The sequence below is a fragment of the Chroicocephalus ridibundus genome, chromosome 9, assembly GCF_963924245.1.
Source record: "Chroicocephalus ridibundus chromosome 9, bChrRid1.1, whole genome shotgun sequence".
Classification (NCBI taxonomy): Eukaryota; Metazoa; Chordata; class Aves; order Charadriiformes; family Laridae; genus Chroicocephalus; species Chroicocephalus ridibundus.
Window position 1 is genome coordinate 3,013,795 of NC_086292.1, and position 12,998 is coordinate 3,026,792.

At 48.2% G+C, this 12,998-nt stretch overlaps 1 protein-coding gene across 9 annotated transcripts in view; it reads right to left on the bottom strand.

The window, feature by feature from the left end:
- Positions 1 to 451: 451 nt before the first annotated feature.
- Positions 452 to 12,998, bottom strand: part of NEXMIF (neurite extension and migration factor) — a 170,708-nt gene continuing 158,161 nt past the window's right edge. For 8 of the 9 annotated variants that reach the window (XM_063346974.1, XM_063346978.1, XM_063346975.1 and 5 more), the window contains 2 exons: positions 9,843 to 9,967; positions 452 to 6,143 (listed from right to left, as the gene is read on the bottom strand). In XM_063346974.1, the coding sequence (XP_063203044.1) occupies positions 1,840 to 6,143; positions 9,843 to 9,918 (4,380 nt within the window). In that variant the 5' untranslated portion in view covers positions 9,919 to 9,967 and the 3' untranslated portion in view covers positions 452 to 1,839. Of the gene's footprint in view, positions 6,144 to 9,842; positions 9,968 to 12,885; positions 12,994 to 12,998 lie in introns of those variants that run through there. The other variant, XM_063346982.1, reaches the window with a different exon arrangement.

Here is a 12,998-nt window from a genome sequence, read left to right on the forward strand (position 1 = left end):
GTATGAAATGTGTTAGTTCTGTTCGTATAACTATTTTAGAATTTATCCCAGGTTCTTATAAAATATATAAAACTGAGATACAAAGAATTAGCAATGTAACTTTGCATTTCAAATGATCTTCAGCTACAGGTTTTGCTTTAAGAAAACAGACACTTGAAAAGCAGCTGTTCTGTAGTCTCTAGGTGCAGACACTCGAGTTCCTGGCAAACTTACCGTCAGTGGGTTTCTGAACTCCTCCACCATTTCAACTCTCTCCTATAATGAAACTCAACATTTCACCATGAAGTTTTTCTGCTCATGGTTTCAAAGAGAGGACATTACCATTTCCCAGCACTCGTTTCAAAGTTCCTTTTTTCTTTTTTTCTTTTTTCCCCTTTTTTTCCTTTTTTTTTTTCCCTTTTTTTCCCCTTTTTTTTTTTTTTTTTTTTCTTTTTCCCTTTATGAGCTTTAAACCACAGGGTGAATCCATGAAATGAGGTAAGTAAATTTGGCACACTTTTAGTCATGTCCATAAAACTTTTGGTAAGTTGTATAAGTGAACAATATCATTTTCACCGTGAGTTACAGGTGCTTTCGAAGGGGGGGTGGGGGTGGTTAGTACTTAACAACTGGAATGTTTCTAGTAAAACCAAAAGGCATAGCTGCAGAAAACACTCACAACCCAATGTTGATAGAGAAGTAAAAATATATACAATACAGTCACTTGTTCATAGTTTGGCACAATTTTTTGTTGTTGTGGGTAATAGTGCATAAACTACTGTACAACAGTATGACTTTTAAAACAGTCTTTTCACAGAGAATACCAGATTAGGTTTGCTTTCAAATAATAATAAAGTTCCCACAATTTCAAACTCTTCATTTCAGCACTTACATTTCAACATACCACAAGGCAGATTTCGAAAAGGAACCGACGGGAAAAAAAAACCCAAAACAAACCCAACCGAAAAAGAAAATAAAATAATAATTAAAAAAAAAAAAGAAAGAAACAAACATCAACCGTCTTTCTAGAAAAGGGAGTCTCTTCTTCAAATACAGGAAAACCCAAAAATGTTGTTTCTGCTTTAAGAAGAATGGAGTCTGATTCCCTGCAGGAAAAAATCAAACATTTGATGCCATCTTAGTTAGCTCGTCTGGAGTCACCACGACGGAGCGAACGCGCTAAAGGCGGGCGGGTGCAGAAGATGCGGCTTTAGATGATGCAGGTTAGGAGATAAACAGCAGAGGGGGCCAGAAAGCACTCAAAATTGCCACGTGAAGCTCAATTAGGAACGAGTTCTCATTTGCAAAGTAAAGAGCCTTTAAGTTTCAAGATCTTGGCTTTTGGATGCATAACCTCTTTTTTTTTTTTTTTTTTTTGTGGTTTATTTTTTACAAAATGTTCAACCAAAAAAAAAAAAAAGTCTTTCCTCGTCAAAATCATTAAAAAGAGCGTGTAATCACGGTTTGTTTTTTTTGTTTTTTGTTTTTTTTTTTCCCCCCAATAAATAAGTAATTAAAAACTGAAGAAGCCAAACAGCAGAAAAGAGTAGCCTTGTTAGTGTTTTTAACCCCAGCCAAGCCAGAAAATCGGTCATTCTTTTAGGTAGCTTGCAAGTAAGAAGTATTTTCATGCATTTAAAAAAAAAAAAAAAAAAAAACCACAACCAAAACCCAAAGGAAAAAAAAAAACCAACCCCCAAAACCAACCAAAACTGTAAAAGGGGAACGTCTCTTTTTTTTTTTTTTTTTTTTTTTTTTTTTTCATGCAACTTTTGCTTTCAGGAAGGAAAAAACTGAGGAACAGCGGGCTTAGCAGGTGGGAGGGAGGTTAAGGGGCATTCCAGCCAGTTTGGTGCAGCATTACCTCAGTTTCTCAAAAGCAGCTGTCACGGGGGGGTCCTTGTGGGGCTGTTCGCGGTCCGTTCGCTTTATTTTACAGTTCTCATCCCTCAGCGATTTCGAACTGGATTTATGACGGTAGAGTTTTTTATGGGTAGGTCCGTTATTGCCTAAAGTGCTCAGGTTACTATAGTTTTTATCAAAAAAGGGAGCGTGAATGTCCGTGGTGAACCCGGTCGAGCAGTTGGGGCGACCGGGGTCGCCGGCTGCGGCTTTGCCGTTTTTGCTTGAGCCCTTGGTGTTTGACTTGTGGTTCTTCGCCGCCCCCGGTGAGCCACCGTTCGCCTTCTTCTTCGACTCTTGGGACGTCCCTGCCAAAATTTTAAGAGTTTTCAGTTTCAGGCTGTTGGACTCCGGCGACCGGAATATGTCTGGAACGCTGTTGTGGCCAACAGGCCCCCACAAGGGCTCGATGGAGGCCATCATAAACCTCTGGACGTCCGCCATTCCCGACGCGATGTTGGACAGGATGTTGGAAGGCTCCTCAAACTCCCGCTGATCGTCGTCCAGGAGGCTGGTGGCATTGCCCAGGCTGGCTTCCGACCAGCCCGTGCCACCCTCTTTTCCCAGTGCCCACTCTCCGGAGAGCCCGTTGTGCTTGCCCAGTTTCACCCCGGCCGGGCCGCAATGCTGAGCGCTCTCGGCAAGGCCCTTGGTGGCAGTGGCCACGTTGCTCAGCTGGTTGACCACCCTGCCGCCAACAGCTGGAGCCTTCTCGCCGTTGACTCCCGCTGCGTTTTTCCCTTTTCTGGTGGATTTGGGTGCCTGCCTGGAGTTTTTCCCTTGCGGCTTATCGGTTCCTTTGTTGGTTTTGGGCGATTTTTTCCGGGTGGCTTTCTGGGAAGAGCTTTGGTTTGTACCCACATTCTTGCTGGATGAACTTTTCCTCTTCGATTTTGACACTTTGCTATTGGTGCTAATTTGACCAGATGGCTCATTAAATGTTGACAAGCATGGACTCTTTTCGAGAAGGCTGACAGAATCTTCATCGTTGAACATATGGAACTGGAACTGGTGATTATTTAAAGCAAACCCATTATCTGCCTGATCCTCGGTCTGCAGGACCCCGCAGTTCCACTTGACCTTCTCGGAGCTGTTGAGGGCGGCCTGGGGGCTCTCCTGAAAGCCCTTCAGGGTGCCCAGAGGCTTGGCGTCGGAGCCAGCTATCTGCGGGGACAGGTTGGGAGTGTCCGGAGGGGACATCTCCGAAAGCGACGACTGGCGGAACTTATCAGGCGTGAAGTTGGAAATGTCTAAAAGGTCCGTGGACTCCTTCAGAGGGGTGATTTCGTCTATGCTCTGCTGGATCACTAGCTTGGGACTGCAGTGGGCCAAGAAATCGTCATTAATATCATCCTCGCCGTCCTTTTCACAAGACTTTAAACTTAAAGAACTGTAATTGCTAGAACTAACTGACAATGAACCCACTGAATCAAAACTAATGAGCCTGCCATCATCTGTACTTAGTGTACCTCGTTGGAAATGAAAGCGCCCCTCTCCATTATTAAAATGACATGACTGATAAGAATCATCAGACTGCACTTGTTGGCTATCCGGCATGTAATTTTTTTGGTAGAGCAATTTGCTGCTATTCAGATTGACTTGAGTGTATCCAGAGGCAGGGAGGCCGTCTGCGCCCGCGGCACCGCCGCCCCCGAACTCGCTCGGCAGCCCGGCTGCATCCCGCATGTCGCCGGGGAAGTCCTGGCGGTTGCTGCCGGCAGCTTTGCTGGCCGGCCACATGCTACCGAAGCTGCTCTGCTCCATCTCCAAGTGGCCGGGCGACTGCTGCAGCTCCGACTCGGAGGGCGGGGAGAGCACGCAGCTCTGCGCCGGCTGCAGAGCCGGGAAGGGCTTTTCCGCCGGGACGATGCTGGGGAGCGGGTGCTGCTGCTGCTCGGAGGGATGCTGGGCGAAGTATGAGATACTGGTGTTGCTCGACAAATCAGAAGCATCTAACAACGTCTGCAGATACCCTCCGGGAATCAGGGGTACATTGGTGGTGATATTAGCAGATGGCAGAGGCTTGTCTGAAGAGGAGGTGGATGGTAGGAAAGGAGAATTTTTAGCAACCTTATCCTCGTGGCACTCCGGGAGATGGGAGCTGTCTGAAGCACAAGGAACGTTTTCGTCCTTCAGGCGCACTGCAGAGTCCTGGTTTTCCAGCGCCGGGGAGCCCTCCGCCGTGCTGGTAGCAGCTTTGATCTTCTTGCACTTCAACCTGGCTTCACTTTTGAATTTGATTCTGCGGAGCACTTTCCTCTCCGTCCCCTTGTGCTCCCGCTCCTGCGATTTGCATTTCACGGCGGCGATGCCCGTGATGTCACTTACGTGTAATCCGTTGGCACAGCTGGGGGTGGCGATGGCTAACGCCGGCAGCCCTTTCAGGCCCGCGTCCTCTTTACTGCTGCAAGGCTGCTTGTGATCAGAGGAGCAAGAGCCCAGCTTGTTCACTGATTGCTCGATGGCTTTAATTCTTTGAATCCGGTGCCTGTTTGCTAGCTTGCATTTTCGCTTCCGTGGGTGAGGGAGGAACGAAGCATCTGAGCCGTTAAGATAGAAATTCTGCTTGTGGTAGAGAGACGATCTGAGCAAATCCAGCCGGCTCTGCTGCCTCTCTTGCCAGAAGCCCTTCAGTGGGGCCAGCTTTTCGTATTTGCTGAGCAGCTCCTCGTTTAGGGTAACAGTTGTCTCGTTGGCATCCACTTTGCTGAGCTTCACCAGCATATGCTTCTCCCCTTTAAACCTGTTAATGATGATGTACTTGATGATAACGGGGGGCTCCTTGCGAGAGACTTTTCGCCGTTTCTTGGGGCACCACTCGTCGTCGTCCTCTTCCTTGGGCCCGTCCGGCAGCCACTCCTTCTTGTCCAGGATCTTCTCGTTCTCGATGGAGTCCACATCGTACAGGTAGTCGTCGCTGTATCGCACTTTCCTCTTTGCCCGCAACCCGTAGTTCTGCTGAATGAAGGAGCTGGAGTGGTCCCGGGACAGGTACCGGCTGCAGTCCTTGATATCCCGCAGCACGTCATAGGAGGACTCCGTGCAAGTGCTGTCGTCGCTGAACTCCCCGGAGTCCTCCGTGGAATTCACCGAGTCCAAGAAGTGGCTCCTCTTGGAGCCCACATACTGCACCATCTCTGTGCTGTTGCAAGATTTATTTAAGGCAGCTTTCTCCTCCTCCTCGCCGTCCTCTTCCTCGCCGTCCTCCTCCTCCTCCCCCCAGATGATGCCTTCCTCAGATTTGAACTGCGAAGGGTCGGTGGCACCGCCAGGCCCCCTTTTCAGGGTGCTCCTGCTGTCCCTTTTGGTGCAGTTGCCGAACACGCTGGGGAAGAAGTTGAACTGGGCGTCCTCCTGCAGGGTGGTGGTCTTCTCCCGCACGTTGTCCTGGAAAGATTCGTATCTAATCTTTAGGGAGCAGACATCGCTTCCCAAGGTGGAATCGTCGTCATCGAACATATAATTATCCACGTCTTCCTCGGAAAACAGATTTACAGAAAGCTCATTTTTGGAGCAGAGGTCAAGCAGCTCAATTTTACTTTCACTAATGAAAGATTCAAAATAGCCCCATTCCTGGTTGGGATTTGTTAGTAAAGGTTCCTCACCATTGCATTTGTCTAATAGTAATCCCTCGTAATAATTTTTCTGAGTGGGGTCCTCTGAATCACTGTCAGATTTTTCTGCATCTCTTTTGTCCGCTGCCCTCGATTTATGCATAGGGAAGCTTAAAAGCTGGTCTGAAAGCAGTTGATCCCCATATCTCATGGTTTCTCCTGTGCTCATGCAGTGAATCCCTATATCAGAGACCGAACAGGTGTCATAATCCCTATTTATATCCCCCACTTTCAAGCTTATTCCCGGCTCTGCATCAATGCCGTCCTTTGATTCAATAAAGCAGCCCAGACAGGTCCGGCTCGGCTGCATCAAGCAGTCACCCGTCAGTGCCGACATGCCTCCGGGCTCCATCATGGTGAAGGGAGCCTTCTCGCAGTCGCCCGGCAGCGACCAGGAGCTCATGCCCTTTGTCACGCAGGACGTGAGGGAGATGGCGTGGGCGGAGGAGTCATCCGAGGCGTGCTCGGGGACATCGGTGAGCCGCAGCGGCGACGGGGGGCTCAGCAAACAGGGCTTCTTTGAAGTCAGGGATGGCAGCGCCCGGTGGCACGCGTGGTTTTCCTTCTGAGCTGTCGTCAGGGCTGAGAACGTGACCGCGGCCTCGGCGGCGGTGCAAGGCCTCTCATCGCCATCCAGGGAGTGTGGCTCTGGGAGGGAGGGAAGGAAAAGGGAGGGAGAGAAGAAAGGAAAAAGAGAGAGGGTTTACAACCCTTGCAGTGCTGCTGGGGCTTGCCACCCCGCTCCCCTTCTCCCCGGGCTTCGGTGGCGACTTTTCCCAACCACTCCTTTGGGAAGCGGAAGATGCCCTTCCCGCGGGAGCATGAACCTTCCCTTCTGGATCTAATTAACGTGGTGATGCGCAAGGAAGGGAGAGGTAAACACAGCCCCCCCCGCCCCCTGCATCCAGCTGGAAGAGGTACAAGAGTACATTTGAAAAACCAAACCCATCCGTTCTTTGCTCCTCATATACATACCGTTACCTGGATACTGCCTTTCAAATCTGACAAGGTTATTAAAAAACAAAACAAGCCTAATAAAAAATGTTCCCATTAACATTGAAAAAAATGAATGGAAAAATAAGATCCTTAAAGAAACAAAGCATCCCCCCTGCGGTGCCTGCAGCTTAAACATACCTGAGCGGCATTTCGGCTCCAGAGTCAGAAAGTTAGGGCTATTTTTAAAAGCCCAGTGGTCTTTTTGTCACTGTCCACACCAAGGGAAAGCAGAAGGTAACACCGAGTTTAAAGCAATTATTGTCAGAATTATTGTGGGTTCTGCCAGTCTTCCCTAATCTCTAAAAATGCCTTTTTAATAAAGGTTTTTTATTTTTACCTCGTCGCACTCTTTTATGGCAGAATAAAGTTATGAATATACTTTTATCTGACTTCTGGCTCAACGGACGATACGACCCTTGAAATTTAAATACGATGTCTTTTCATCCATGAACACGCTCTGATATCTCTGTATTAAAAAAATATATCTATATACCAATGTGTGCATTCACACCAGCTGGAATCCTCTGCCGACTCGGAGCAGAGCCCGGAGCTTTTGTAGTGGCTCACATCTTACCTTGGCCACGGCTCCGCTGAAGGCCGGGGGGGCGAAAGCGGAAGCAGCACAGTCTTTCCGAGGGGGCAACAAGCGCTTTAAAACGCAGCTGGAGCACCAGGCTGTTGCGAGAAATGGGGCATCGGAAGGGATGTGGCACCTAGGCGGTTGCTGCGACCCTCCGCCACAAATGCTTTTATTTAAAATGGATAGAAAAGCAAGCCTCCCCCCGCCCCCCCGCACCGATGCCAACCGACATACGGGGCACGATGTGGGCACGACGAAACCCCCCGCCGTGCCGGTACTGCCGAGCAGAGCCGGGCTCCCACCCACAGGTGGGCGATAGGAAAAGGAGCGGGATGCGATGCCAAGCGTAAAACCGAGAGGAGGCCAAAATCCCCCCAGTCTCACCCCAAAAGCTCCCAGCGGTTTTGTGCTACAGGGGCCTTGGGGACGGAGCCCTGGGTAAAGCCCTAAGCCAGCCCAAGCGCTCCAAGGACTTTAAATAGCTTCCCAAACACTGTACAAATCAAAGCAGAAGTGCAAAGCCATGCCTCTCGACATCTTCAACACGCGTGGCTTGGAAAAGACCAGGCGTGAATTGCTCGAAATCTGCGCTGCTTCCCTTCCCTCAAAAAGGGTTAAAAAAAAAAATAAAAAAGCTGATTTTTGAGTCCCTCCCACCAGTTTTTAGCTCAGGAATGCAGAGGTGGTATCTTTTTCCTTAAGCACCAAAACAAATTAACCAGTGCAGTTCCACTTCAGAAGTAAAATAAAATAAAAATCAGCTTGGAGCTGACAGGAAGCATGGAAAATTTGAGGATAAAAGAAGAATGCCTGTGAACGCCGCAAGACTCAAAAAAGGGGGGAGACAGAAAGCTGAAATTCAATCTCAAATGCTGCATTCAATCCACAGAGATGCCATTATATAAAATAAACTCTCCCTGGGTGCTTCTTTAGGTTTATACCTGTGTAAGTGAACTTAACTCCTGTGAAATACAAACGCCAAAACTTCATTTCTTGTATCATCCAAAAACAGGCGCACGTTCAACTGATGCTCTAAAGCAAACCGTACTCCAAAAGACCACAGTTAAAAAAGAAAACGCTGGAGAAGCAACACCACCTTTCCCGGTTTAACTCAACAGCCATCCAAAAGCACGTGGGCAGCCTGAGCCGAAAAATACGGAAGCATCGTGCTGTGAATCAGCTCGAAGGGAGACCAGTCCCTAACTGGGCACCGCAGCAGCCCGAGGGCTGCTCTGGATTCTCTGCGGCCAGAACCCATCTATATTTGGGGCGAGAGGAGGCAAAAAGCATCATCCCCATCTCCGGTGCCATCGACGGGGAGGTGGCGGCATCAGAGCCCCTTGCTGGCTCGTTGCTTCGGATTCAGCAGCAACTCCTACACAAGAATGTTTAATTAAAGCGCTTTTTAAGCCCAGTTTAATTGAATTCCATGGAAGTGGTATCAGATTCTAGAAATCCCCCATCTTTACTGAGCAGGTAGGCACTGATTTTACTGCTGATTAGATTAGACAAGGGGACCATGGCTAGAAAATCTCCTTGCAGCTCCAGCAGCCGCGGCTTTACCATGGTCGGTCATGAAGGAGATGGGCTGACAGATACCTCCAAAATTATGTCGAAGGGGCAAACGCAAGCGTACGCTTCACGTGCCACCAGCACATGTTGCAGGGTCCCCACGGGCACCCGTGTGGCTGGAGTCGCTCCAGGTTTTGGGTAACGAACGCGAACAACGTTTGCCTCTACGCACCTTGTTTTGAGACGACAGAAGGATCTGAACATACAAGACGTCAGAGGACCAAGTCCTTGATATCTAATAGGGTCAAATTTATATCTAAATAAATATTTCTCTCTCTCTTTCAAGATTCATAGGCCAATAAAAAATGTAAAAAGCCATGAAATTTAACATATAAATGTAGTGAAGAATGGAAATGTCAAGTTCTGCCTCAGCGCTGGACTGGCACTGCACACGCTATGGCTAGCAACTGAAGTCCAAATGACTTGAGAAATATTTATTTCAGTTTTCAGGCAGCAAAGCGCTGTTACTCCTAATCAGTTATTGCTTTTGAAAGTAAGTATGAAATTGATTAAATAGATGCAAAGGTAGGTGTTTCTTCAGGTTGCTGGAAGGGGCTGATCCTTCCCCACCGATGTCGATGGAAGCCGGAATGACGCAGTGGCTCCCAGGAGCACCACTGTGGCCAGCAGCACCAGTGCGTGCGCAGAAGCAGTGTTATGGGCCAGGGGATCCCACCTGCTGGCCAACGGGCCACGCTGAAAAGTCAATAACAAGCTGGCAAGTTCGACCTTCCCTTTCCATGGGTGCTAATCCCGGTTTGTTTCTTCTACCTAACCCTTAATTTTTCCCCAGTTTGTAGGGACTGAATATCCTTCAGTCAAATTTTGCTGAGACGGGCTAGTGGGTTCATGAGCAATTGCGAAGAGAGGGAAAGATTCCCAACAGACAAGAGGCGCTACATGGCCTTCTATGACTTTTTTTCCCAAAGAAACCAAACTAAAATCCATAATTCAAACTGCACGTGCACATAAACATTTCCAACCATTCCAACGGGCAAAAGCAATACTTGTTACGACCTAAAAAGGTGTAAATTCATAGCTGGAGTGACATCTGCGCAGAAAACGGACATTTACCCTATTGCTCCACATTGCTGAGATACCCGCAAACTGCTAAAATTAAATACACGAAAGGAATTAGGAAAATAAGTTGGCTTGCAAGTTGTCGCTGCTCCCTCATGTACTGTAATTAAGTTCCTTACCATTTTCTTTCACCCCATTAATCAGGATAGTTTCTTGGTCTTCTGAGGCACAATCCTGCTCTTGTTGGTCATCCATCAATTTAACCTCTTTCTGTTCACTCCATGCCCCACTGCATCTGGCCAACCTGCACATTTCCAGAAACATAACCACAGTCAGTACAATTCCCAGAATCAGCTCAAGGAACCGTGAGTAAAAAATAACAATAATAAAAAAAACCCCGCACAACGTCACGTGCTGCCCTTACCCTGCTTAAGAGGACAAATACTGTTTATTTAGGCCACCGTACTTTCACTTTTCCACTCCAAAAGCCAAGCCCAATGTATTTCGGCAAGGTTAAAATGCTATATATCACCATTTCCTTCCCCAAAGTCCTTCTTTAGAAGGTGGAGCGGTGCCTTGCACCTCTGCAGCACCCTTCGCACCGCCCAAAACTGCTTTGCAAAGGCAGGGAACCGTTGTCATCTCCAGACAGGAGAGCGGAGACACACAGAGGAGAGGACTCGCCCCAGTTCAGACAACAGCAACTCTGCGTTGGAGATGGAGGAGAAACGCAGATGTCCCGAGTGACAACTGCTCGCCCTAGCTACCAGCTACCGCACTCGTCTTCCAAGCGCTGGCAGGTATGAAAAACTCCCCAAAAAAGCTGTTTTGGGGGAAAAAATATCTCTAGTCTTATTCTTCCCTCAAAACACTTCTTCATCATGAGAGCTCCTTCCTTGGAAGCCTTGTTCCCCAGCCACCTACCACTGCTCTCATGGCCCCCGTTCATCTCGGTTGTATGACCACCAGTCGAGGCTGACTGGACTTGGTGGTACTTCTCTGAAGCAACAAAACCGAGATGAGAATCAGGCCCAGGTTTTCTCCCTTCCTTCGCTGAAGATCCCCCCCGCCATGACAACAATCACGTGCCGAAGGAGAGACGCGGCTGAGTCCCCACACAAGGGCAGCACAGGACAACCCTCACCGCTGCTCCCAAGGGACAGAATTTCACCTCTTTGACTGTAAATTCAAGTCAGAATCTATTTGTTTCCTTCTGGCAACTTGAACTCAACTTTTTCTCTCTCTTAGAACAGGTACTAGATTGAAGCATTTTAGGTTGTTTTTGTGGTTTTTGTTTGCCTTTGTGGTTTTTTGTTGTTGTTTTTTGGTTTTTTTTTTAAATCAACATTTGTTAATGTCTGATCTTCCTACAGTATTCACTGCCCTGGGTTCAGCAGCCAAACTTCATTCATATTCAGATTTGTGGTGGAGTCCTCTTAATTAATGTGAAATCTTTACAACCCTCTTAGTAAGTGAAACCTTCACTGAACTTAAAGATGTTGTGACACCCAGAGTAAGATAAGAATAACAAGCATCAGTAACTCAATTCCTTTGCATATTTAGAGGAATATTTAACTAACCCTGAGAGTTCCACTTCGACGCAGATCCGCATTTCAAAGCTCTCGCCCGGCGAGTCGGTTTGCTGCAGAAGGCGCCCTCTCTCCCGCCAGCGCTCGCACCCTCCCCACCGCCCCGCGCTCCCACCGCCGCTGAGAAAAGCCCCAGCCCAAGCATCGCTGCAACTAACGGGAGCGACGCGGAACGCCAAGGCACGGGTCAGGCGTGGTTGGCAGTTATTTCCATGCAACGTGAAGAAGATTAACTTCTAAGAGTGAAAGCTGATCCGCGTTTTCCGGTAACGGTCTACAACTTCTTGCCTCCTTGATACTATCTCCTGCCTATTAAGTGTATCGTAATGAATATAAATATTAATAAAGTTTAAGAAATAGCTATTAATGAAAATATTAATGAAATACCTTAAGCCTCAGAAGAACCAGAGGCTTCTCAGGAGACCAGAGAACCATCACTGGCCCCACACATGGGCCAGGGTGACTTCTGGGGAGGGGGCTGTTTGCTGCCTGAGAAAGCTCTGGGAGAAGGAAAAGCCGAGCTGAGTAAGGAGCTTCAGTAGATTGTGACCTGGAAGATGTGTTTTGCACACCCTCGTGGTCCCAGGTGGGAGAGAAATGTGCAAAGATCTTCCACTTCAATGAGCCATGGGCAAGAAGGGTTGGAGGATGGCGCATTCGGCTACGCACATTTACAGATCTGAACCCGCTGCTCACTTCGTGGCGCTCAGTGTGGATGGTAGGACCATCATCTTCAATGTACAGAAGGTTATAATCAATGTTCCTGTACACTCTGATCTCTACCGTCTTTCTGAAGTGCAGAGGTGATGCTCTGACAGAGGCTAATTCGCGCGCGGTCACCAGCAGATGCAAAGCAAAAGGGGAGAGGTCCTGCCATCGCGTCTCGCTTGTGACTATCTGTAGCTGAGGGGCTTCAGCGTTCAGAGACTACACCTGCAATTTATTCCATTAACTTCCCTAATTATTTTCAACCTCGTTGAGGCTGCTGGCCTCCGCAGCACCTTGGGGTAATGTGTGAAATCACGCAGCTTCAGTGCTGCGTGAACTGGACCCGCTTTTGTTGGGTTTGGACCTGCTGTCCTCCAAAGGACGGGCCATGTCTTCTCACAGAAATACAGCCTCAGTCCTAGAAAGGACTTGCAGTATAACCATCATTTCAATGCACAGGAGAATCACGGCACCATTTTAAGTTATCCAAGTACATAAGCCAAACCAGGATACTCCTGAACTTCTTCTCACTGTTCAGTGTTTAACCCACAGGACCAGGTCGAGGGGCAAGAGCTGATCGAGTGTTGCTGTAGAAGGCTTCATCCCGCGAGTCAGGGCTTTACCAGCTCAATAAGCTGAGACCCGCAGTTGGGAGCTCAGAAGCACCGTCTCTGCACGCCTCTGCTCACCTGATCTCCGCCTGGGTGTGCTGGTTTATAACGATTTGGTGTAAAATGCCACAGGTGGCCTGTTTTCCACCGGTAACATAATCCCAGCCATATTAACGTAATGGCTTGCAATGAATAAAACATAGGACAAACGCAGAAACAATAATTCTCCAATAATGTAAATTTGTCACTTCCAGCGCGCAAAACATCTCCAGAGAAAAAATAACAACGCGGACGTAAAACACTAGCGAGCTCACCACGAAAGATCCCAAGCATTTTAAAGAAGGCATCATCCTGTTCCGGCTGGGATTTCCACCGGAGGAGGAAGGAGCAGGGTCTGACGCGTGGGTTGCACGTCCCTCTGCCCACG